The sequence below is a fragment of the Lolium rigidum genome, chromosome 4, assembly GCF_022539505.1.
Source record: "Lolium rigidum isolate FL_2022 chromosome 4, APGP_CSIRO_Lrig_0.1, whole genome shotgun sequence".
NCBI lineage: Eukaryota > Viridiplantae > Streptophyta > Magnoliopsida > Poales > Poaceae > Lolium > Lolium rigidum.
Window position 1 is genome coordinate 108,222,657 of NC_061511.1, and position 26,866 is coordinate 108,249,522.

Here is a 26,866-nt window from a genome sequence, read left to right on the forward strand (position 1 = left end):
TATTTCTTGGAATCATATCCCTAATTCCTTTGAAGCTTGTGTACTCCTGACAATGGCTCTTTTTTATGCAAAAAAGTTTGTATTTGGTAAGAAGCAATTCTAGCTCATGGCTGTTTTCAAAGGAAAATTACTTTTACACGAATGAAAATCTATTTAATCGAAGCAAACTTAATTCACCACGGAAGCAAATTTGTTGCAGATAAAAACAGCTTCAAAGAAAACCAAAATTATACTAGAATAAATGAATATCATGTCAAAACAAATTCTAGTTTGCATTGGAAGCACGTTACACTAACGTTGGAAATAAGTTCAATTCTAATGGAAGCAAACCGTAAGACTTCCTTCCTGAGGAAGCAAACCCGACGTCCACACTAATTTTGCCACATTAATTTGTAGCCTAAAATCCCTTAAGTAGCTTCCTAAAACGAAGGACAAAGAGAATTTAGGAAATAGCGTAAATTATGGAAACACGTCGCAATTTGTGCAAATCCCAATTACTACCCAGGGCTTGGACCAGACGTAATTTGTGCAAATCCCAATTACTACCCGGCTTGGCCCGGACGCAATTTATGCAAATCCCAATTACTACCCAGGGCTTGTACCAAACACTCCAGATTAACCAAATCGTACGGCTAGCGAGGAGGCCGATGGGAAGCAGATATCGGGCTCCGATGCCTAGTCCTCCCACTTTCTTACCATGGTATCTAAGAGAACTGAAAGGTTTTTAACCGGTTAGCTTTAATACAAATGACCATTTCTCTAATAATAAAGGAGCTAAGGTTTTTGCCAAAATTTTCGTCAACGTCTTTTTTCGGACGGTTTTGCCCTCCCACCGAAACACATATAGCGCACAATGCCATTATAAACGTTCGTACCGGTTCCTTTTTTTTTCGCTGGGAGCTGCGACGCGCTGGGTTTTCTTCCTTCATGTTATGGGCCGGTAGACTGGGAAGGCCGCAAGCAGACGGAGGTTCTTTTTATCTACCCATCTATGAGCGTTGAAATAGTCCCACCTCGCTGGTATATACTAACTCCCACCAGTTTATATGCCTAATTTTTCTGGGTTAATCCGAACTGAATTGGAACAACAATCAGCACCAAATATGAGGACGAGTTAAAAGAATAATGTCACACTGGTGACATGCCGGAGCGGATTAAATGAGGAATCGCACGCTGGTGGAAGCTAAGGATCAGACGAATTTGGGAAAGAAGAGCTACATGTGGAAGAACATTGGATGGGTTTCGGTCCGGAGATCCCGCGAGCGGTTGGGATGGCGTGAGGTGCTTTGGGCGCGCCGCTGGAAGCCTGGAAGGCATGGGGAACGAGAGAGAGGACGGTGTTGCGGTGCGCTCGCCATGCGCCCATGCCCCACAGGGAGGCGCCCCGTTTGGGGATGGAGACGACCGAGTGTGGGGATCCTGGGAGGATTGCAAGATAGGGATAGGGATTGTCGGTTGGTGTCCCGTCCGCTGGCGGCCTAGGTGCTCTGGGTAGCAGGAGAGCGGTGTTGGACGGCTGGTAACTGTCCTGCCCGACAGCAGCTCGACGTCAGTAGGGAAGGAGGCAAAAGAGAGAGGAGCTGAAGGAGGGCTTGGGCAGTTGGGCTGCGGTGCCTGGAACAGGGGGAATGGCGGCGCGGTGAACTGACGGCGACGCAGCGGGAGCTTCCATCTCCCTTTTCCATGGAAGACGACGGTGAATTTGGGGAGAAAACGTGTGGCTCGGAGGAGGTTAGGCTGTCGGTGCATGGGGCCCACCACGTGCGAGCGTTGAGCGCGTGCGTGGCACGACCCGGACGATGGAATCGTCGTGATCCGATCACAAGTTCCCTCCTTTTAGGTACAATCTAATTCAGACCGATTGGATGTTATGGGAAAAAATCTGGTGCAGACTATACTTACTATTTCTGTTAAAAGACATACCTCGTGGCACTCCAGCACGTCCACAAACAAAAAACTTATTTAGACTTGCTACAAATTAAACATACTGTATTTTAGTTTAGTTGTAAAAAAAAATTAGTTTAAAATGGTAAGAAAACCTTTTTTCGTTAATTGTTTGTGGTCAATATAACAAAACCTAATTGTGATACTACTAAAATCATGAATACAATATTTCAACTACCTATTTAATTTAATAATAAAGCAGCTAACGCTTATGTTAAAATTTCCGTTCAACATTTTATTTTTCGGTTTTAACTTCCCCACCCCATACATAATACAACAAAATGCTATGGTATCGATTTGTTTTTCTATTTTGCCGCCTCTACTTTGCATAACCTACGAGCAATCCCCGCCGCCAGCGCCCCTCCTACGCGCCTCCCGTCGCTGGCCAGGCCGAGTTCGCTACTTCGGTGGGGCTCGATCTCCTCCCCGATGGCGCCCGCGCGGCTCGGCTGGTCGGCAGGGAACCGGCATAGAGGAGGACCGTGGGACTTGACGGGACCCCGTTGAGGCGATCGGATAAGGCAAGTGCTCATCTACTTCGCATAGCCTCCGGGCAATACACGCCTTCCATCGCTGGCCAGACCGAGTTCGCTACTTTGGTGGGGCTCGGGCCCACGAAGAAACAGAGCTTGCACGCCTGGGAGAAACAAAACATTACGAAACTAAATGTGGCCACTGGACTAAGCTGTAGATTCCAGCAGTGATCGAAGGAAGACCCGGTAAGCATACCCATGTATAGTTGACCCGATGGAGGAGAAGGCCTTCACGGAGGGTGGGCTGAAAATGGAGGCACATAGCTCTACTGACATTAGAGTAGGCAATGATCACACTTGATATGGAGCATGTCATGGATACACTAAAGTTGGCAACCAGACAAATGGAAATTTACTTTGTGTGCCTCTCAATGTTGATTTTATTCCTGCACCCCTTTCCTTTTCATCGTGAACTGATGGTTTGACCGGTTCCGGGAGCATGCAAACATTCAACTCACTCGTTAAGGGTTACTTGTAGAAGTGTCGTAATTTTAGTTAAATTTAACTAAAAATAAATTAAAACCACAACATTAATTATGAAGAAGAGAGGGGGTATTTTTTCCGTGTGTACAATTTATAACTTTTAAAACGTTTTATTTGATATAATATGGTGCCGTAGCAAACGCACGGGTTTTGTGTTAGTACTTAAAAAAGTTTGATTTAGATTACCCACCGTTTTTACCTTCCGCGCGTGGAGAATCCACGCAACCCGCAGCAGCACCCAAAGGCCTTCCGGCCTTCTTTCCTGACTTCCTCCGCGTTCTCCCCTTCATCTCGCACTGCTATGGCTCCTCTTCTCCTCGCTGTCCTAGCGCTCCACCTTGCCGCCGCCGGGGTCTCCGCCGCGTCGAGCGTCCCCGGTTCTGGCCCTTTCGACCCCTCCCGCATCGTCCAGCTCTCGTGGCGACCCAGGTAACGATCTGATCTACGCCTCCCCCCTTCACATCTCTCAGGCCCATAGTGTACGTACGACCCTGATGGCTGTTTCCCTCGTACGCGCCGCGGTTAGGGCGTTCCTCCTCAAGGGATTCCTGTCGGACGCGGAATGCGACCACATGATCGAGCTGGTGAGTGTTCGCCACTCGATCTCGTTGTCCTGAGGCTGATTCTTTTTTTTTTTGGGTTGATTTATTCGATTGCTCTTGCGTGGTATGTAGGCGAAGGATAAGCTTGAGAAGTCTATGGTGGCGGACAACGAATCCGGTAAGAGCGTCCAGAGCGAGGTGCGGACCAGCTCTGGCATGTTCCTGGAGAAGAAGCAGGTCAGCACGAACGCACCCTGTGATTTTATTTTTATGTTTTTGATAATCTTCCGGGGTTACAGTGCTGAACAGCTGATAACCTAGAGACCTAGGTAGGAATTGCTTCCGTATCTACCGATGTTGATAAGGGAATTAGTAAGTGCACCTGTTACAGGACATTTGATATTTATATTTGGTACTCCGTATTAGAAATCTTGATTAGCCTAGTGGCCTTTTTAGGTCGTAGAACAAATGGATTGATATTTTGGCGGGATCCTTTTGTAGGCGCCAGAGCCACTCCCATAGGCTTGTTACGATGAAGAAGTTTTTCATTTATCTTTTCAAAACTCGCGATTAAACTGTTACAGGGCTGCCTAGGAGGGCGAATTATGTGCTTGTATTGATTCAGGATGGTAGAGATTAATGATTTAGAAGGTGAATTTCTATGTTCGGATTAATTAATTGATGTTACGGTGTTCTTATGTCACCATGATTTGCGAGCGGAATGTGTGCATTTATTGGTTCATCTAACTAGCAGCAGGCAACAACAATAGCATATACTATTTCTTTCATCAATTTATCAGGTGCAAGTCACAATTCAGGTGTAATCTCACAGCTTCGATGGTCAATGCACAAAATCAATGTGGAATTCGAAGAAAACATACATGTATAGCTTAATTTACGCCATCCATGGCTAACATTTTCAGTCCACTTTCATTATGTCGAGTGACAAAAATGCGAAAATTCTGAATACTGTTAAAACAGAAGGAAAGAAATATAGGAAAATGCTATTTACAACAAACATGTATTTGTTTCTTCTGACACACCTGGAGTTCAAGTTTTAAAAGGTATTAGAGTCTTCACATAACATCATAAATTTTCAATTTCGTAAAGTTAACATGGTTCCTTAATTGAAGCCGGGTTACATTGGACCTGGTATGTTGGGTTTGTTATTGGGTAAATAACAAGAAAACATAACAATTTGGGAGAAAGGTTACATAAAACAATAAGTTTGAAGAAAAGAATCACTTAGAAACAATTTCAGGGGAATCGAAACACAGACAACCCAAAGCCTGCATTTCACGGCCCTTGGCAGCGTGTCTGACCTTTGGGACTCACAAGTCTAGCATAAGGGGACAGACCAAGGCAAAGGCGACATGTAGTCCAAGTGCATGTTTTTATATAGGCTCTTCATCGAGCAACTTCCTCGAACCTGACTAAGGCACGGCCAAGGATTACGAGTCGACGAGTCGATCTGCGGTAGTGACTCATAGACTAGTTGTGACTAGTCACGACTCATGTTGACCCTGGGAGCAGCAGCAGATCGGTGGAGGAATATGTAATACAATATGTAATTACTGATGGTCAAATACCATTTGAATTTGTAATACAGTAGAAGGCCAATGAAGGAGAGTTGGCGGAGGACCCTGGGAGAAGCAGCAGATCGGTGGAAGACCAGACCAGCAAGAGCAGCAGCCACCGGCGGAGGAGCAGACTAGCAGAAGCAGCCAGCGGAGGGAGGAGCAGACCAGCACCCTCAGCAACCAGTGGAGGAGCCTCGGAGCAGCAATGACCAGTGGAGGAGAAGATGAGGAGCCATAAGGAACAGGTGGCACTGCCATGGGAGTGCAGCGACGCCATCCGGAAGATGCTCGTGGCGGCGGTGGCCAAGGAGGGGACTAAGTCAACAGTAGTGGGGATTTCTTTTGGGTTTCATGGGGGAAAACTGGGCAGCTCGATCTAGGTTTTCCAGAACTGAGCAGACAATATTGAAAAATATGACAGGTGGGGTCATTTGTTTAGTCGTTTGACTCAAAAAACTGAACTAATCGAGGTTAGTCGTGACTAGTCGAATGAGTCGCTCGAGTCCAGACATTGAGTCGGCCTAGCAGTTGCGACTCATTGACTACTCGCGACAAGCCGAGCGACTTGAAATCTATGGGCACGACCAGCAGCACGCTTGTGTCTGTGTGCAGCTGTGGCCGTCGTCAGGGTGTTCGTGCCCTTTTCCTTATTACCCATCCCTCGTTCCCCTGATGGAACTGCAAGATTGAGAGCAGCTCCTCTTCCCCTTCTCTTCCAGTTCTGGTGGGAATAGCGGCTACCACTGTTCTGTAAAATTCAGCCACTACTGTGATCTATTGTCCATCTCTCTTGCCCATGGGCTTCTCATTTCGGCTCGACTCCATCATGATGCTACATGGAATGGACCTTCACGGGAGAAACACCTGATTCAGTTGTTGCCTGCTGTCATTCAAGCAAACTTGCCTCACATCCAGTATGTTTCATGGCTCTTGCTTTATGACCAATGGAGTCAATAGGTTAGATCTGACGGGGAAAAATGACGCAAAGTAGCACAAGAACATGCCCAGTCTCAATGATAGATCATTTCAGTCGCTATGGGAAAAACAGAGAAACTAAGCAGACAGCACCTTCACCGGAGTAGCTTGCCAGCGGCGCAAAAAGAGGTGTGTAGATGAATTGCTGGTGGTAGAAGGTGCTCAGTAGAGCGAGTCGAGACCGGGTGGGAGTGATGAATAAGTCTTTGTATTCTGGTCTATGTGGAGCTGCTGCTGCACATGGTTTTTGTGAAGGACTGCAGCACACACATGGTCTTTGTGAAGGACTGGCTGTTAGGATAGGCATCCTAGATCTTTGACTGCTTTTAGGGGCATCAAGGACTGGTAGGTAGTTAGCAGCTTTTAGACTAGCATATTTTGGCTGGCTAGCAGCTATAAATCTGTACCCCGTGCCCTCAGTTCGGAAATGGCATTGTGTACGAATTGTGAGAAATAAACCAACGAAAATTGCCCCAACTCCTAGTGTCATCCTCTTCTTCATGAAAGTGAGGCTAGAGATACTAACAAGTGGTATCAGAGCAAGGTTGTCTTGCAGCTTGAGCATTTCCTGCTCCTCCCCTTCACAGGGAAGGGAGCAGCCCCAGCCAGTTGCAGCCTCAACTGCCCCTGGTTACTTCCCTCCATTCGGGTTGTCGAGCGGTTACTTCCTTCCATTCGGGTTGTCGAGCAGTAGCTCGTCGGAAGCAGCGCTCAGCCCGCCAGCAGCGAGCCATGTCCGACGGCCACTCTCAGCACAGCTACCTCCAGCACGCGGTGTCGGCAGGAGGCCGATCGCGCCGTGGCAGAGGAGCGTGAACGAGTGGCTGCAGCGGCAACAAGGGCGTCGAGGCTGGCAGCGGCGGAGCTGGCAGCAGCCAGAGCGGAGGTAGAAGCAGCAGCAGCGGAGGCAACACGTGCGGCGGCGGAGGTCGAGGTGTTGCGCGGCAGCGCCAACAACTCGGTTTCTGCTGATGGCAGCGCCGACGCAGACCAAGTCGACGCAGTGGCGCAACAGGCGGCGCAGCGAGCGGCGGAGTGGGCGTCCGAGCACACCCGCGCACCTCGGGATGGCGCTCCCAGAGGAGGCGTGCACGGCGGTGGCTGGGATGACCAAGACCACGGCCTCTACGGGGTTCAGACTGTGGTCAGGGATGTTGGTCCCGGTGTTGGGTGGCCTACCCTCACCAAAACCAACTACGTCGAGTGGGCCATGATCATGAAGATCAGGCTCAGGTGCGGCACATGTGGGAGGCACTCCACGACGGCGACGTCGACCATCATGAGGATCGACGGGCGCTGGACGCCATCATCGCCGCAGTCCCGGCCGAGATGCACGGCCGAGATGCAGTTCTCACTCTTCCACAAGCAGACTGCCAAGGAGGCTTGGGACGCCATTGCCGCGGCACGCATCGGCAGCGACTGTGCTCGCAAGTCCACACTGCAGGCACTTCGCAAGGTGTGGGAGAACCTGGCCTTCTAGCCAGGTGAGGACGTTGATGACTTTGCTCTCCGTCTTAACACCCTGCTGCAGAAGATGGTGCAGTTCGGCGATGACGCTTACGACGAGGAGAGAGATGTCAAGAAGCTCTTTCGCTGCGTCCCCGAGAAGTACAAGCAGATGACTCGCTCGATCGAGGTCCTTGCTGGACCTCTCCACCATGACGATCGAGGAGGCGATAGGTCGCCTCAAGGTCGTCGACACCGACGAACCACAGTATTCGTTGGGGCCCATCACCACCGGCGGGAAGCTGCTCCTCACTCGGGAGCAGTGGGATGCCGGCCACGGTGACAGGAAGAAGGGAGAGTCTTCTTCCTCGACAGGCGGCCGCAAGCGCGGCAAGCCACGCAAGGCGCGGAAGGATGACCATGCCAAGGCGTAAGGTGATGCCGACGGAGAGCAAAGTCATATTTTTCTGATTGTGTTTGTGTTTTTCTGATTGTGTTTGTTTATGACTTAACTGCTCTGCTTCTTTCCTGCATATGTGCATCACGCGCATCATGTTCTACACCAGTCTTGTTGACAATTTTACCTGAATGTTGTGCCAACTTACTGGACATACTAGTAATCGAGCACGTGCAATGCATGTGTATTCTATAGAGTTAATTTTCACATGGAATACAAAATGGTTGTAGTGAGTATCATAATGTCTTTGGTATTTGCGACATCTTCTGAATCCCACCTTTTTTGAATGAGTTTCACCATGCTTTCTATAGTTTTAGTTCATCTACATCTTTTAACTTGAAAAGCTAAAACTTGGGCCTTAAGAAACCACACATCATTCAATCTTCTATGCAACTAAGCCATGCGTTTAATTTAAGAAAACATGTAGGACAACTATCTGAAGCAAGGGGTCCAATATACAACCATTCTTTCTTTACTTGTGGTATCTCATCACACAAGTTGGATGCACCATCCTGACTTAAAAAATCAAGATGCAAAGACCCTGAAGAATATTATATACTCACTGGCTAAAAAGCACAAAAATCTGGCCAGAAATTTACAAATATATATATTTGTATAAGACCTAAAATAGATGCACATTGGTCAGGTATTCTCTTGGGTGCTCCACTTTTAAAGCAGAATATCAAATAGACATGCATGATAGATCAACACGAATGTACTATAGTGAATCAAACTTTCAAAGTGATGCACGCAAGAAAGCAACTTTCTTTGTAGCTTTAGTTTTGCATTTTGATGGTTTGGTAGATGAAGAGATAAGTGAAATTCTTAGCTTACTAAAATCATTAGGAGAAATGAGGACCATCTCTCAAATGCGCGTGTTGCTCCATTACTTGAAGCCTTGTTTGTGGTCAAAAGCTGCTATATCACCCAGAGATCTGGCTGATTAGAACAAAAATGGAAATTTGAGATCCCTTCTTCTCTACTGAAATGAAACAAAAATATGTTACCATGGAAGCTGATTGATAACGCGCCCAAGACAATAAACTTCAAAAAATGAAACTTGAGGATGCATACCTCTCTAGTTATAAGAAAATAACCTTCACCATTGAAGCTGATTGATATCTCACACAAAAGATAATTAACTGCAGGATACCTACCTCTGTAGTAAAAGGGAAAGAATCACTCGCCCTTTTTCGATCGTTTTTTTTAATGCAAATAGATTCAATCTAGTAATTTCTTTTAGATTAAAGAATCATTATCGAATATATTCTTGCACCATATCTCCATGACCATAACGGGACATGAAAAGATTGTTTGTGGTGAACTTCCATCTCAACATGAGGCCAACCTGTCTAGTTGTCAAACGGAAACAACGAACTCAATAAGGATTTGTAAATTAGTTATTATTAGGATATAGAAGGAGGAGAAAATGTTAAAATGGCAACTACTTTTAAAACGGCAACTACTTTTATATATACCACATCATGTGTATGGATATTTCTGCACCTGGAAGCACACTGTAAGCAAATACTCGTGGTAGTTAAAATATATAATTCATACCTCGTTTCTCCAGCAGCATGACATCAATCCCTCTCAACACCAACCGCATCCCGGCCCTCAATAAGAAACGTACAGCCCAGTGGACATCTTCCCCTGCAGCGTACCGTCAGGGGAGGCATACCGTCGCAGCAGCAGGTTCAGAAGTACTCTTGCATGCACATGATTAGTATGCCAGGGAACCCGTTTGGGGCACGCCGGTGGCATGGTGTGGACTGGTCGTGAACGCCACACCTATCAGCGTAATCAAGTATTCTCAGCAGCCATCACGTACTCGGCAATGGCGGGGAGGTAGCTGCGGCGGCAATATGCAGGGCGCTGGCACCGGCGTGGAGGGCTCCAGCGGCACGGGGTGCAGGGATCCAGTAGCAGGCCTGCAGCTAAGAGGCGTCGCGGTGTGCAGGGTGGCGATGTGATCGCGTCGGGCAGGGTTGCGGCGGCGGCATGGTCTCGTCGGGCAGGGCGTGTGATGACGCTGGTTGTGGGAAAAATATGGGCGACGCGGTTACAGTATTGATTATCGTCTGACTGACTGACACTGTTTTACCGCAAACGTGGGTGAGATATGAACCGTGCGATACCGGTTAGATGGCTATGATTTGTTGGATCACCCCAGTCTGGGTCTTTTTAGTGCTGGCCATTCTCAAGCTTGCAATTGTGATTGTTTCAGACTTAACAGCTGAACCTGAGTTATTGAGTGCTGTGATGTTGATTCATGTTCACTCCAAATACGCGTGCTCAGAAATAGATGCAATAAAGATTCCTTAATTCATTTCTGGACCAAAGGCCATGTTAGAGCTAGTTTGGTTGGAAGTTAATTGAACTATAGTAAGTTGTCTTGCTTGTTAGCATATATTATCTGTGTGTGCGTGTGCCACGGCACATGGAATTAGTATAACACTACATAAGGCACATCTTCTGGTAACTACCTCAGTACAATATACAACATGTAACATCAATATATTAACTAAACTAATCATTTGGCAGGATGAAGTAGTAGCAAGGATAGAGGAGAGAATTGCTGCTTGGACTTTCCTTCCATCAGGTACTTCAGTTGATCTATCCGTTACATCTTATGTCTTTGTGTTTTTTTAATAGTCAATAATAGTATTTCAATTATGCCCATGGACAGAGAATGGCGAGTCCATTCAAATATTACATTATGAGAATGGCGAGAAGTATGAGCCACACTATGATTACTTCCATGACAAAAACAACCAAGCCCTGGGGGGTCACCGAATTGCGACTGTACTCATGTACCTATCTAATGTTGAGAAGGGTGGAGAGACCATCTTCCCCAACGCAGAGGTAATTTGCCCACAGTCCCTTCAACTGTCCTAGGTCTCTCACGCACCTGCACATATTCTGCAGGGGAAGTTAACACAACACAAGGATGAGATGACATCTGAGTGTGCTAAAAATGGATATGCAGGTAAAGTTCCTTTGAGAACCCTTCTCGCTTGATATTGGAATGTCGCCCCTGTACCCCTTTTTGGCATGATAGCTTCAATGCTCAGTAGAACTTGGTTCTTTCATACGCCTAGTAGCTTTACATATCTTACTGGTATACTATACAGTGACAGTTCAAGTCATTGTGAAACTTAAATGCTGGCTGCCCTCTGCAGTAAAGCCCACGAAAGGTGATGCTCTGCTGTTCTTCAGCCTTCACCCAGATGCAACAACAGATCCTGACAGCTTGCATGGGAGCTGCCCGGTCATCGAAGGCCAGAAGTGGTCCGCGACGAAATGGATCCATGTGAGGTCGTTCGAGAAGCCTGACAAGCACGGAGGTTCCGGTGATGGGTGTGTGGATGAGAATGTTCTGTGTGCTCAGTGGGCGGCAGTGGGGGAGTGCGCCAAGAATCCTAACTATATGGTGGGCACCAAGGAAGCACCTGGCTTCTGCAGGAAGAGTTGCAACGTATGCGTACAGTAAGTTACTTAAACCATCCATCCACCGCCCTGATATGCAAGATGGCATGGATAAATTATTGATCCAGTGCTAAGTCCAGGGTTGGTATACGTTTGCTCATGGATATCATGTGTGACCCGGAATGAATTGAAATACAAGATCTATCATATATTGTCTTGGAATATATTGCAGCTGGAGAAAAAAACAATTGTCCTCATGTCCAAGCTTTCGGCTAATTAGTAATTTACCCGTTTTAGCTGAGCCATCAAATTAGTGATAACCGATTGAGCAATCTTGTTCGCTTCAATTAGAGCATCTCCACCCGCCCTCTCTAAAAGCCCCCTATACCAACTTTCAATCTGGCGCCCTCGGGCTGAACCCAGTAGAAAGGCGGCTAGCGTGGGCGGGGCGCCGGACGGCTGGAAAGTCGCCACGGGCTAGCCTTGGCAGCCAGATGTGCCTACATCTTCCCGCCAGTTCCGCTGATTTCTGCCTACATCTTTTTGTCCTTTCCACCGCTTCTTGCCATTGTTGCCGCTATATGAAGGCGGGAAGTGGTGGAAGGGCCACATCTTATACCCTAGTTTTACATATATCTCTCTCACACACATCTCACCCATGACGTCCGGTGATCTTGCCCTCACCCACGTGGAGGTTGAGGCGCTCCCCTACCCGCTAGGGTTCATATGCCCCCGGGTTGGCGCCTGAACGCCGGAGGCGTACCGGTCTCCCCCGGCCTCAAGGTGCAGCTCGGCGCGCGGCCATCACCCATCACTACTACGTTGAGCTCACCCCCGAGCAGCGCATGGATCCTTGCTGGGATCCCGACAACGTCGCAACTTTGGACACCTTCGCCAATCGATGGGAGATGGAGCTCGCCAGGTATGAGGGGGGTGGGGACAACAACGAGGCCGGCTGATGGGGCAGCCGGACCCTCGAGGGTGTGATGAACCACATCTTCGCGGGCGACTACCCCTGCCTGCAATACCCTCACTTCCAGCCGCCGAAGAAGGGCGGCAGCAAGCGCAGCGCCTTAGTCATCCGGACGCCCTATCCCCCTCCCTCCCCCCCTAAAGCCGCCACTGCCGTTGCTGGTGGAGGCTGGCCAGTCCTGGTGGGAGAAGGAGGAGCAGGCCTACCGTGCACGCCGTGGCACGACGGCCTAGGTTCTAGCCGCTGCAGCCATCTGTCCCCGCCGCGTGCGCCGCCACAGCCTCCGCGGATGCAACCACCACCGCCGCCACGTAGGTTCAAGCCGCGCCCGGCTAGCGACGACGACGGCTCCTTCGACGACAACGACGACGACTTCGAGTGTACTATAGGCCTAGATATAAATATGACTAGTTTTTTATTTATAATAAAATAATAATAATTTTATTTAAAACGTACATCATTTGTATGGGGTCATGGCTGGGGCCTGACCGACCTCCATTTTGTGTTTAGCGCCGGAGCCTCCATATGGACAAAAAAGGGTACTGCATAGCGACGCGGACTTTTGGCTCATGGGTGGCACACCCCCTATAGATCCATCGCGTAGATTTGCTTTAAGATTGATGCAGGGAAATTAAGGAAAATCGGTCACTGAATCTGTCAGACTCATAATACATCTGAATACGAGGGTTTCTACGTGGCAGCTCGTAGCACTTAGTGCATCTCCAACGGCGCGACGCATTTCGGACGTCCAATTATCCGCGGGCGTCTGTTTGCGTCGCCTGGCGGACGCGGAAATAGTCGTGCGTCCGTTTGCATCTGGGGCTGGCTTCAGCGGGCCGACGCATTTTCGGCGCGAGCCAGAATTCAGAAAAGAGATTGTAGCCTCAAATTTGCACGAAATTACAGCCGCAAATTGAGTCTGAAATAAATTCATCACAGTTTGCACATGGTACGACACAAAGTGGAGTCCAAAAGGGGCACAACAAGGCCTGAACAGCAAACAAAAAAGTCCAAAAGGAGGCCAAGGTGCTGGACGCATGGCGCCGGCGATCAGGCGTCTCACACGCGGATTTCGGCGTGCCTCTTCATGAACGAGGCCCTGGTGTCGTTGTCGACGCCGCTCAAGTCGGCTAGCATGATCCTTGTGTCTTCTGCACGGGTCTTGGCCTCGGCGTCCATCCTCCTGGCCTCGGCGTCACGCAATTTGGCCTCGGCGTCTGTCTTTTTGGCCTCGACGTCCATCCGTTGGACCTCAATGACCTCTTTCGTGAGGTTGAGGTAGATGGCAGCTGCGGCCTCTTTTTCCAGACGCCTCTTCTCGTCCTTGGCAGCCAAGGCGGCAAGATTCTCGGCCACTATCTTCTCCATGCTCTGGGTGAACGCAATGGCTTGTGCCTCCCGGGCTAGATCGGCCTTGGTAGCCTTATGGCCTCTGGGATGAGGTGGAAGGGCTTGGCGGCCTTGATCGTCGTCTTCGCCGTCAAGGTTGACCGATGTTCCATTCTTCACAGCTTCATCGTAGTCCGCAAAGCTTGTCTTCCACTTCTCCGCGTCCTTGAGCTTGTCCCAGCAATGGACCATATGGTAGCCCTTCTTATTGATAAGGTCTAAGACTTAGTGATGTGGTCTAAGACCCCGTGTGTGGCCCGATCTCGCGATTGACCCGAAATCCAAAGGGGAAAGAGAGGAAGAACGCGAAGAACACGAAGAACACGAAGAACACGAAGAACTCACGCACGCACACCAACCCGATACAACCGATACTTACCCTCGTGGCTCGATGGACCACGCCAATAGAATCAACCCGGAAGAGGCGCGAAGTAGAATTCCGAGCGGAGAGATTGGTGAGGGAGACGAATCTAGGAGTGGGAGAGAGAGTGGGTAGCACTTGAATCTCACACACCAAATCCAATCATCCAACAAGGGTAGCCTTGATACAAAGGGGATGAAACCCTAGGGAGACAAAGCTCAAGTTCATGGTTAAGCCTAAATCTTGTCTAAGGAGTAAAGGGGATGACCTAGGTGCTTATATAGAGGTACAAGGTGACTTGGGTCGAATAGGTATGCGGTGGACCGACTCGGGCAGGTTCCGGTCAAGTCGAACCCGTGAAATCCGGTCAACCGGGCGCCAACCGGGCTGCAGACCGGGCAGGCCGGCGCCAGGGCCGGTCAACCGGGCGCCAGACCGGGAAGTTCGCAAAAGTCCCGCTGGTTGGCGTCGGTACGACGCCCGGTTGTCGCCGGGGTGGATCCGGTCTGGGGTCCGGTCTGACCGGCCCTGGGGCCGGCCTGGCCGGTCTGTGGCCCGGTCTGACCGGCCTCTGGGCCGGCTGGGCCTCTTCCTCCTGCCTCTTCTTCCTCTTCCTTCCTTCTTCTTCTTCTTCCTTCTTCCTTGCACCATGGGAGTTCCTTCTCTCTTGGTCCTTGTCGATGTCGGCACCTATAGACACCATGATGATAGGCATGAGGTAGCATGCCATTCAAGTTGGTGTTGAGATCGACCATAGAGAGGAAGGAGTTCACCTTGACATATATGGCGGGGTTTTGTGTTGTTGGTCCACTTGGGGGACTCCTTGTCCATGGTGTAGCGTCGACGATAGGCGGGGCTGCATCATCTCCCCCCCTTGGGGAAGAGTCGTCCTCGACTCTTGTTCCTCCTCACCGATGATGTAGACGTTGATCCTTGTAGCTTGGTGAAAGACTTGTATCGGTGCCCTTGTGTCCTTATGGATGCTCGTCGTAGTGCGGGCGTCTTTGTTGTAGTCCATAATGGGTCTCCCATGTAGTGGTGGAGGGACAAAGTCTCGGTCGAAGAAGAACGTGTGGAAAAACAACTTGCGAAAGGAAAGCTTGAGGATGCCAATGTGGTGACCGGCGAACAAGAGGCTCTCAATCAACTAGGAAGCATCAAGTCATTTCTCCAAGAGGCATTTGGCAAAAATGGAAATCAAAAGAGTGTCGATGTATCCAAAATGTGGTAGGGCAAAAATTTGTGCATGTAAAAGTTTGCTTTGGGAGGTGTCAAAAATGTTGGTGTATAGTATTGTCCCACACAAATGGAACAATCAAAAGGCAAGTATCGGCGGCAAAATTTGGGGCAAAATTGTTATGTGCAATGGCAAAGAGATGGAAACTTCTAGCTTGGGAACGTATGGTTGGCGTGAGCCTAGTATGAATATCCTCAAGTGTCAAAGAATCCATTGCAATTGCTAAAGATGAAATGAGAAATCCAAAGGAGAGCAACTTTTGGTGTGACATGTGGCACAAGATGTATAAGATGTCTCTCACATGTATGACATGGTCCTTGAGATTCTCGGAGTGTATGATGATAACATCAAGGCATACAACAATCATTGTGCCAACAAGATGTGTCAAGAGATGTTGCATAAGAGGCCAAAGAGGTGACGAGGAGTTAGACCAAACCGAAAGCTCGACAAACCAAGTCGGAAACACACGAGGGTGAAGGCGTTTGGGAACATACCCTTTGGTGTGAATCCCATGGGTTTGATCATGTATCTCGTCCTTGTTGGGGTAGCTCTCAATTGCACGTTTCGTCAACTCATGCTCCGTGGCGGTGGATGTTGTCGTTCGGGTACCTATACACACAATAGAGAGAACAAAAAGCGTGTGTGCATGGTAGATGAAAACATCATCCATCATGATGTTCCATGACTTGTGCACATCACCATTAGTGTCAAGCAAGATAGTATGAAATGCATGGCGATGGTGCATATTGCAAGAAGGTGCATTCATGGCATGTGGTAACTCATGATCATCAAAAAGTGAGAAGGCTATGGGGGCCAACTCGTGGACAATGAAATAAGCATTCTTGCATACCAAGCATAATAAAGAGCAATTGTTCACAATCTTGGATGCAAGGATCATGGAATAGTGCAAGCATTTTGGGCAAAGCATGTTTAACATTTTATCATTGTTGTCGACAACCCTATGGAAAGAGCAAGTGTTCATCACGGGTGTCACAACACAAGCATTATCATAATCATTATCATTGCAAGCAAGCGGGGAAAAAGTGAAACTCTCATAGCATGGCATGGTCATAGTAGCACAATCAATCAATTCCACATGGTCAACAATGTTAGCAAGCAAAGCATCACATGGGAATATGAAAGAAGAATGTGACGTAACAAATGTATCATCAAGATCATGCATGCACTCATAAGTCATCATGTCCACTAGTGGGATCATGGCATCATCAACACCTATGTTGTTACCTTTGTAGGCCGACTCATTTGAGGTAGGTGTTGTGGAGGTAGGAGGATCCATGTGGTCGACATGTCCATCTTGAAGCAAGCATGGTGAGATATCATCATCTTCATGCACCATGTACATCGTCTCCATGAGCGGGAACTCGTCCTCCGTGGAACCTAGTGCAACATAAGAAGACACAAACGAGGGAGAGGTTAATGTGTTAGCAAATGCTATGTCCTCCATGGACCTATCATCTACCTCTCTCAACTCACTTTGTGTATCACTCATGTCCTCCAAATCAAAGCACTCAAACTCACATATGGGGTGGAAGTCACTCAACACACTCTCACTCTCACTCAAGTGGGCTAAGTGGCTCTCATGCTCACATGGGATTGGTACCAACTCATCAATCAAGCATATAGGAGTAGGCTCGACTTTCTCATCTCCATGCGCCTCCTTGGTTGAAGGGAACTTCCCATGCTCAACCATCTCAACTCCATGCGCCTCCGAGGGAGAATCCCATGCTCTCCATGCTCAACTCCATGCGCCTCCGTAGGTGAAGGGAGAATCCCAAGCTCACCATGCTCAACTCCCTCGCCTCCTAAGTCGTCCTCAAGTGGTGGCATCTTGGAGACTTGTGCATTGAGCTCGTCGAAGTAGAGCTTCTTGGCGCTTGGCGTTGTGCATTGCCATGCCATGTGACCCTTTGCGTTGCACACCTCACATAGGAGATTGGGACATTCCCGTGGAGGATGGCCTTGTTGCTTGCACTTGTAGCATCGTAGTCCATAGGCGTATGGCGAGGTAGGGGCCATTGTGGTGGTGGCACAAGAGGTAGAAGTCGCCTTATGAGGAAGGTCTTCATGTCTAGGCTCTCGTCTTCTTGCCTCATCACCATGTCTTGAGTGGTGTCGTCGAAGATCATGTGTGGACGGATGTCGATGTAGACCATGAGGTGGTGGTGGTTGACGACGATCATGAGATGGTGTGAGTCGATGACGGTCCTTGCCATGCCTAGATGATGGCTCATGCGACTTGGCATGTTGCTTGTTGTGCCTTGTGGAGCTTGGAGAAGCGTGTCGATGGCGATCATGTTGGGGACGCTCTTGATGCTCCACATGATGTCCGTGATGTCGATGATCTTGTGCATAGGCACTCTCATGATGGCGCCTTGTGGAGCTCGGAGAAGTGTGTCGATGTCGAACATGTTGGGGACGCTCTTGATGATCCATATGATGGTGCCATCGTGGAGGTCCTCGATCTTCATATGTAGCTCCATTGGCCAAGTAGGGGTATGTGGGAGCATCGGCGTTGTTCAAGGTGGAGTCGAAGTGAGGCTCCGCCATGGTGTCGATGTCGTAGGCGTGGCGGTGCTCCACCATGTCGTCCATGCTTGATGAGCCATTGTCGATGTAGAGCTCGTCGATGTCGTCCTCACGGTGGTGCTCCACCATGTCGTCCACGCTTGTTGAGCCATTGTCGAAGTAGAGCTCCTCTATGCCGGCCATGTCGGTGATGCTTGTGGAGCCATGGTTGTTGTCGAGCTCCTCGATGTCGGACATGCCGATGATGCTTGCGGAGCCATAGTCGGAGTAGGGCTCCACATGTTCCTCCACATCCGCGGTGCTTGAAGAGGTATCCTCCTCGAAGTGCTCCGTGTACTCCTCCGTATCTTCTTCGTCGCTATACATGTTAGGAAGACAATATCTATATGGTGTATGTTAGTGGAAGAACACTACCTCGCAACCTTACCGTGGTATGACAAGATTGGGGTGATCCAACAAACCGAGAGTTAGAACAATTGTATCGGGCACTCACACAAAGACACACGCAAAAGCTAGCAAATATGGTGGTAGGTGAGTGTGGTGGAAAACCAAAAGACGAAATCCGAAATCAAGTGTATTGTCAAGAGTGGTGGAAATCCAAAAATCAAATGTCAAAGCGATGATCACTATAAACACGGAAAAGAGATGGAACTCACACACGAGATGAACGGGGTTAGTGCGACCAAGGAATGAGCGGAAAAGTGTATGAAGCCCTTAATCAAGGGTGCTCGGTGTCACACTAACACAAGAAGAGATCAAAGCTTTGGTTGCAAACGAAGAGACAACAAGATTCACACGCGGCCTCTCTTCTCTTTTTCTCTCTTTTGCTTAAAAGCTTTTTCTCTTTTGTATTTGGTGGCACTTGCACTCTTGTGTATCTATGGTGGCACTTTGTACACTTTTGTATGTATGATGGCACTCGCACACTTTTGCTCTTTTTGTGTTTTGGCGGCCTTTTCTCGCACTATGTTAGCGTTAGCTCGCTTTTGCTATTTTGCCACACGAGTTTTGCTTAGAAGCTTGACTCCACACTACACACACACCTCACAATCGGGGCCACGTGCAATGTCTCGCAACACTCAATAAGCAATGCTCGATAGGATAGATCGCAAAAGAAGAGGGGTTACAAGGGAATGCAAGTTATACCTAAGATGATAGGCGGTGATGAACACACAACTTGCGATGATGGCGGTGATGTCAAGAGTACGGTTGCACGCTCGGGGTGCCTCGGATGCCGTCGCTTGCGTCGGAGCTGCGGGTTAGTTTCACAAACAAGGCACTCAAACCGGAACAAGCAAACACAAGTTAGCGGAAGAAAAGGGTCAAAGTAGCTTGGCGGTGGTGGCGGTGGTAAGCCGGTGGTGGGTGGTGTCGATGCTCTTGCGGTTGCGGCGGTGTTTATGGGGCCGCGGTGGTGTTTACCGGTGGTCTGCGGGGGTGACGGAGCTTGCCGGCGGATGAGAGGGGTGGTGGTGGTCGGCGGTGGTGGTGGAAGTGGTGGCGCCCGGTCTGGCGCCCGGTTGACCGGCTCCTGGACCGGCCTGCCCGGTTGACCGGGTTCTGGGCCGGCCTGGCCGGTCTGCCGCCCGGTCGACCGGATTTCTCAACCGGCCTGTCGTGTTCTTGAGCCAAACTCGTCCAAATCGACCCAAATCAAAGGGAAACGATGGAATTGGGGGCTAAAAGTTGGGGAAATAGTAGATCAAGCACAATAACACCGAATCCACCGACCAAAACCACTCAAAACGCAACGAAATCGCAGATCCGTCAAAAGGCAATTTAGGGCTATTTTTGGGGATTTTTGGGGAAAAATTTTCAGAGATGAAATTGGGTGGGTGGGGGGTCAAATCCGCGGAAACCAAAGGCTGCTGATACCATATGATGTGGTCTAAGACCCCGTGTGTGGCCCGATCTCGCGGTTGACCCGAAATCCAAAGGGGAAAGAGAGGAAGAACGCGAAGAACACGAAGAACACGAAGAACTCGCGCACGCACACCAACCCGATACAACCGATACTTACCCTCGTGGCTCGATGGACCACGCCAATAGAATCAACCCGGAAGAGACGCGAAGTAGAATTCCGAGCGGAGAGATTGGTGAGGGAGACGAATCTAGGAGTGGGAGAGAGAGTGGGTAGCACTTGAATCTCACACACCAAATCCAATCATCCAACAAGGGTAGCCTTGATACAAAGGGGATGAAACCCTAGGGAGACAAAGCTCAAGTTCATGTTTAAGCCTAAATCTTGTCTAAGGAGTAAAGGGGATGACCTAGGTGCTTATATAGAGGTACAAGGCGACTTGGGTCGAATAGGTATGCGGCGGACCGACTCGGGCAGTTTCCGGTCGAGTCGAACCCGTGAAATCCGGTCAACCGGGCGCCAACCGGGCTGCAGACCGGGCAGGCCGGCGCCAGGGCCGGTCAACCGGGCGCCAGACCGGGAAGTTCGCAGAAGTCCCGCTAGTTGGCGTCGGTACGACGCCCGGTTGTCGCCGGGGTGGATCCGGTCTGGGGTCCGGTCTGACCGGCCCTGGGGCCGGCCTGGCCGGTCTGTGGCCCGGTCTGACCTGCCTCTGGGCCGGCTGGGCCTCTTCCTCCCGCCTCTTCTTCCTCTTCCTTCCTTCTTCTTCTTCCTTCTTCCTTGCACCATGGGAGTTCCTTCTCTCTTGGTCCTTGTCGACGTCGGCACCTATAGACACCATGATGATAGGCATGAGGTAGCATGCCATTCAAGTTGGTGTTGAGATCGACCATAGAGAGGAAGGAGTTCACCTTAACATATATGGCGGGGTTTTGTGTTGTTGGTCCACTTGGGGGACTCCTTGGCCATGGTGTAGCGTCGACGATAGGCGGGGCTGCATCACTTAGGATGTGCCCAATCTTACGAATTTGATCCAAAATCAAAAAGGGGAAAAAGGGGAAAAGTGAAGAACGGGATGAACACGAAGAACGAACACACGCACGCCAACCCGATACAAACGAGTTTCACTCCTATGGCTCGATTAACCATGCCGATTGAATCACACGGGGAGAGACCGCGAGGTAGAATCCCGGTGTGAGAGATCGGTGATGGAGATGAACACTTGTGTGAGAGAGAGTGGGGCACACTAGAATCTCACACACAAATTATTCAATCTTCAACAACAGGTGGCCTTGATGAAACATAGGAGATCATCCTAGAGGTTTGTGAGCAAAACTCCAAAGATAATCCAAGTCTATGTCTACCTAGCAAATGAGGGATACAGGAGCACATATAGCTCAGATTTTAGTCAAGGGTAGTTTGGGGCAAAGGCTAAATAAGTTACAACCGCTAGATGTCGATCAATGGCTCAGATCCATGGAGGTCCAAGGTGCGAGCGGAGGTACCGCTCGAGGTACCGGGGAGAGGCAGAAAAAGAGAGAAACATTGTTGGGGGTCGGGGCCTCTGGGCGGTACCACGGTCGGGGGTACCGCCCGAGGTGCCGGGGAGCTGCAGCACTTGGATGCAACGTTATTGGGGGTCGGGGACCCCTCAGCGGTACCTCGGCCGGAGCCTCCAGGCAGAGGTACCGGCCTCCCTTCCTCCCGTGCGTCCAAGGTGGTACCGCTCAGCACTGGCCGGTACTACCGGTCTCCCCTCCACGCGTGCGTCTAGGGCTGGGGCTAGCCCTCTCTTCCTTTCTTCTTCTGCTTTTCTCTTCCTTTCTTCTTCTTTCTTCTTTCTTCTTCTCTCTTCCTCTCTTCTAGTTCCTTGCACCATGGGAGTTCCTCCTCTCCGGCTACTTGACGAAGCTTGTACCTAATAACACAAAGTACGTCGACATGAGGTTGCATTCCATCCAAGGGGGTACCGAGGTCGAGTGTAGAGAGGATTGAATTCACCTTGTCATGTATAGCTTGCACTCGGGCTCGTGTCATCGGCCCACGTGGGGGACTAGTTGGCCTTGGTGTAGTGTCGTCCATGGGCGGGGCTACATCATCTCCCCCCTTGGGAAAGAGTCGTCCTCGACTCTAGTTCTTCCTCATCTCCATGATAAGGTGAGAGGTCCGAGACGTTGAATGTGTTGCTCACCAAGTACTTTGATGTTGGTATGTCGATGATGTAGGCGTTGTTGTTGATGCGCTTGAGTACCTTGAAGGGGCCATCTCCTCTTGGCTTTAGCTTGGAGTTGCGTTCACGAGGGAACCGTTCCTTTCGTAGGTGTATCCAAACGAGGTCTCCTTCTTCAAATATCCTTTCCTTCTTCTTGGAGTTGAGGCAGGTAGCTTGGCGAAGTACATGCTCTTGGATGGTTGCCCTTGTGTCTTCATGTAGCTTCTTCACGGTGGTGGTGCGCTTGTCGAAGTCCATGTTCGTTCTCTCATGAAGAGGTAGTGGGAGGATGTCGAGTGCCGTGGGAGGTTCGAACCCATATACGATCATGAATGGACTCCTTGATGTCGTTGAGTGGTTGGCTCGATTGTAGGCGAACTCCGCGTGAGGGAGGCACTCTTCCCATGACTTCAAATTTTTCTTCACTAGCGTGCGTAGGAGCGTTGAGAGGCTTCGATTCACCACTTCCGTTTGTCCGTCCGTTTGCGGATGCGAGGATGACGAAAACAAGAGCTTGACTCCAAACTTTTCCATTAGCGACTTCCATAGATAACTCATAAACTTCACGTCTCTATCCGACACAATGCTTGCCGGTATTCCGTATAGGCGAACGACTTCCCTGAAAAACAACGAAGCGATGTGTGAAGTATCATCGGTCTTATGGCATGGTATGAAATGAGCCATTTTAGAGAACCTATCCACTACCACAAATATTGAGTCATGACCATGTTTTGTTCTTGGTAAGCCTAGTACAAAGTCCATGCTTATATCCGACCAAGGAGCATATGGAACCGGTAAAGGCATATAAAGACCGCAAGGGTTCGTGGTAGACTTAGCTTGTAAGCATGTGGTGCACCGGTTGCATAGATGCTCCACATCTCGCTTCATCTTTGGCCAATAGTAATGGGTTGATAGCATCGAGAGCGTCTTGTCGCGACCAAAGTGTCCCATGAGACCACCTCCATGTGACTCTTGAAAAAGTAACTTACGAAGAGAAGACTCGGGTATGCAAATTTTGTTAACTTTAAACAAGTAGCCATCATGCAAATAGAAATCATCAAATACTCTTTCAACCGAACACTTTGCAAAGATGGGTCCAAAGAAAATGTCGGAAGTGTAAAGTTCTTTGATCTCCTCAAGACCCAAAACATGAAAGTCCAAGCGAGTGAGCAAAAGGTTATTCTTGCGGGAAAGAGCATCCGCGACCACATTTTCCTTTCCCTTTTTGTATTTGATAACATAAGGGAAGGACTCTATAAACTCAACCCACTTAGCATACCTTTTGTTTAAATTGGTTTGCTTTTCAAATATTTCAAGGATTCATGGTCGGAATGAATGACGAATTCCTTCGGCCAAAGGTAATGTTGCCAAATTTCAAGAACACGAACCAATGCATAAAGTTCCTTGTCATAGATAGGATAATTGAGGCATGCGCCGTCCAACTTCTCGCTATAGTCTGCCACGGGTTTTCCATCTTGCGTGAGGACTCCACCAATACCGAGTCCACTCGCATCACACTCAATCTTAAAAGTTTTTGCAAAGTTCGGAAGGACGAGAAGTGGTGCCTCGGTAAGGCGCTTTTACAACTCATCGAAAGCATTTTGTTGGGCCTCGCCCCACACAAATGGAACATTTTTCTTTGTAAGCTCGTTTAAATGGCAAGCAATGGTGCTAAAATCTTTCACGAAACGTCGATAGAAGGCGGCGAGTCCATGGAAACTTCGAACTTGACCAACGGTTGTGGGCGTGGGCCAATTATGGATGGCCTCCACCTTCGAAGAGTCCACTTCGATGCCATTGGCGGAAACAATAAACCCAAGAAAAACCAATTGTTTTGCGCAAAGGTGCATTTAGGAAGATTGGCAAAGAGTTTCTCGCGGCGTAAGATGCATAAGACTTCTCTCACATGTTGTACATGGTCCTTGAGATGTTTGCTATAAATAAGAATATCATCAAAGTAGACCACCACACTCTTGCCAATCGGAGGTCTCAAGATATGGTTCATAAGACGCATAAAAGTCGATGGAGCATTTGAAAGACCAAATGGCATGACAAGCCATTCATAGAGACCAAGTTTGGTCTTGAAGGCCGTCTTCCATTCATCACCAATTGCCATGCAGATTTGGTGGTAGCCACTACGCAAATCTACCTTAGAGAAAATTGTGGCACCACTCAACTCATCAAACATGTCATCTAAACGCGGAATGGGATGGCGATATCGAACGGTAATGGAATTGATGGGGCAACAATCCATACAAATTCTTTGCGTCTCATCCGGTTTAGGAACTAGTATGATCGGAACCGCAAAAGGGCTAAGGCCTTCGCGGACGTACCCTTTGGCGAGGAGATCTTGTATTTGGTGTTGTATCTCTTTGGTCTCGTTGGGGTTAGTGCGGTAATCGGCGCGGTTTGGAAGTGGAGCTTCGGGTATGCGGTCGATGCGGTGTTCGATGCCCCTAAGCGGTGGTAGTCCATGAGGTAGTTCGTCGGGGAAGACATCTTCAAATTCCTTCAAAAGAGACAACAAAGACGAAGGAATGTTGGTTAAGGCGTTAGTCTCCGACGATGGCCCCTTGCAAATGAGCACATAGTGTAAAGTGGTGGATGGGTTTTCTTGCACTTCTCTCCACTCGCTTTTGGTGGCTATGAGGGCACTCTTGATCTCACTCATGTATGACTTGTGGCGCTCACTCTCTTTTAGGTGGGTCGCTCCCTCTCCTCTCAAGTCACCATGGTATTTGTGTTGTTGTGCCCTCGCTAAAGCCTTCGCATTGTCCGCGATGATTTGGCTAGGAGTCATTGGGAGAAGCTCAAACTTCTTGTCCTTACCTTGAAGGTGTAGACATTTGAGTGTCCATCATGTATCTCCTTCTTGTCATATTTCCATGGGCGGCCAAGCAACATGTGGCACACCATCATGGGCACCACGTCGCACTCAATGGTGTCTTCGTAAGGTCCTATCTTGAAGTGGACGGTGACGGTGTGTTGTATCTTGACATTGCCCTTGTCACTCAACCATTGGACATGGTATGGGTGTGGATGCTTGCGGAGTTTGAGGTTGAGCTTCTCACACAACTCGGTGCTTGCTAGGTTGTGGCAACTTTCTCCGTCGATGATGACCTTGATTGACTTGCCACCAATACCGACACGTGTTTGGAAGATGTTGCACCGTTGGTCTTCTATTGCTTGTGGTTGAGTAGTTAGCACCCTTGTGACCACAAGTGATGGGCTTGGGTCATGTACACATAGGAGTGGGTCTTCTCCACTTTCTTCATCGTAATCTTCTTCATTAGCTACGGCGGCTTGTACAAGTGTTTCATATTCACCTTCACTTAGCGTCTCTATGTCACCATTCTCCATGGTGATCATGACCTTGGTGTTCTTGCATTCGAAGTCATGGTGGGCATAAAACACGATACCCGAAGCCCGAACCCGAATTACCCGAACCCGAACCCGAAATACCCGAACCAGACAAACCCGAACACTTGATCGGGTTACAACTTGAAAAACCCGAATTTAATTCAGGTAATTCGGGTTTATATCACGGGTACCCGACAAGCCCGTTTCACCCGAAATAAGAATAAATCCCAATCTAGCAAACAGTCTGCGCAACAGCCCAATAGAAAAATCCGCACTTGTTTAACTACTTCACGTCATTAGAATAGGCGTATGCGGGGCGATTCTTTTCCATCCCGATCTAGATCTCGCCCAGGCGCACGTCTGGTACTCAACTTCTTATCCTCTCGTCTCTAATGAACACACACGTCCTCGTCGCCTCGACTCTGGCAGTCCAACCGTCGTTGCCGTCGAGGTGCGACGACCTCCTCCTCGGCTTCTCTGTGCAGCCCGCGGTGTTGGCCGGCGCTGCGCTCTCCACTTCGCTCTCCACCGCACTAGCCGGCGTCCTCCCACTCCTCGCCTCTGCAGTAATGGTCGCCGGCTCGCCGCGCTTACCGCCGACAAATTTCTCCCTTTCTTCCCAGACAGTCTGCAGCACCTGTCTACTCGGGTAAATCGGGAAAACCCGAACCCAGACCCGATTTTTCGGGCACCCGAACTGCCGGGTTTAGAATTTTTAGGAGAAATTTCGGGTAAACCCGAACGCCCACCGTGAATTCGAAGGACTTGTGGCCTTGTGTTCCACACTTGAAACAAGTGACATTGGAAGGTCCGGTAGAGGCCTTTGAGGAGGCGGTTGAAGTCGCCGGTTGCTTCATGCGACTTATGGTAGTCGTTTGCTTGGATGTTGTAGAGGGAATCGATGGCTTGGCACTTGTTGTACGAGCGGTTGTGGCGAGCTTGGAGGCGAAGTAGGACTTGTATTTGGAGTACTTGATGTCCTCATTGACTTGACGCTCGGCCTTGGAAGCTTGGTGTACCAACTCAACCATGTTGGAGTATGGTTGGAACTCAACAATCCTCTTGATTGGGTAATTTAGGCCATTGAAGAACCTAGCAATAGTTTGGTTCTCGGATTCTTGGATGTTAGCTCGCATCATAGTCAACTCCATCTCCATGTAGAACTCCTCAACGGTCTTGGTGCCTTGCTTCAATTTTTGGAGTTTATTGAAGAGGTCTGTCATGTAGTGTGCGGGCACAAAGCGAGCTTGCATATCCTCTTTCATCTCTTCCCAAGTGTCGATGGGGGCTTCACACTTTTCTTCCCTTGGAGTGACCACTTGTTCCCACCATGTGCTAGCATAATCTTCAAACTCAAGAGATGCCATGGCCACTTTCTTGGCACCGGAGTAGTTGTGTATGCGGAAGATCTTGTCAACCTTGAGTGCCCATGAGAGGTAGGCCTCGGCATCGACTTCACCCTTGAACTTGGGCATGTTGAACTTGAGCTTTCCATACATGTTCTCTTCGTCTTCCAAGTTCCTTCGGCGAGGACGGA

At 49.2% G+C, this 26,866-nt stretch overlaps 1 protein-coding gene across 1 annotated transcript; it reads left to right on the forward strand.

The window, feature by feature from the left end:
- Nucleotides 1-3,188: 3,188 nt before the first annotated feature.
- On the forward strand, nt 3,189-11,613 carry LOC124650345 (probable prolyl 4-hydroxylase 7). The gene is made up of 7 exons (XM_047189878.1): nt 3,189-3,389; nt 3,487-3,544; nt 3,635-3,739; nt 10,505-10,562; nt 10,650-10,825; nt 10,889-10,949; nt 11,143-11,613. The coding sequence occupies exons 1-7, from the start codon at nt 3,262-3,264 to the stop codon at nt 11,451-11,453; spliced, it is 897 nt and encodes a 298-aa protein (XP_047045834.1). The 5' UTR covers nt 3,189-3,261; the 3' UTR covers nt 11,454-11,613.
- The last annotated feature ends 15,253 nt before the right edge of the window (nt 11,614-26,866 follow it).

Coding starts and splice junctions, on each gene's coding strand:
- LOC124650345 (XM_047189878.1), top strand. CDS start 3,262: ATGGCTCCTCTTCTCCTCGCTGTCCTAGCGCTCCACCTTGCCGCCGCC. Junction 3,740..10,504: donor TGTTCCTGGAGAAGAAGCAG/GTCAGCACGAAC, acceptor ATCATTTGGCAG/GATGAAGTAGTAGCAAGGAT. Junction 10,950..11,142: donor TGCTAAAAATGGATATGCAG/GTAAAGTTCCTT, acceptor TGCCCTCTGCAG/TAAAGCCCACGAAAGGTGAT.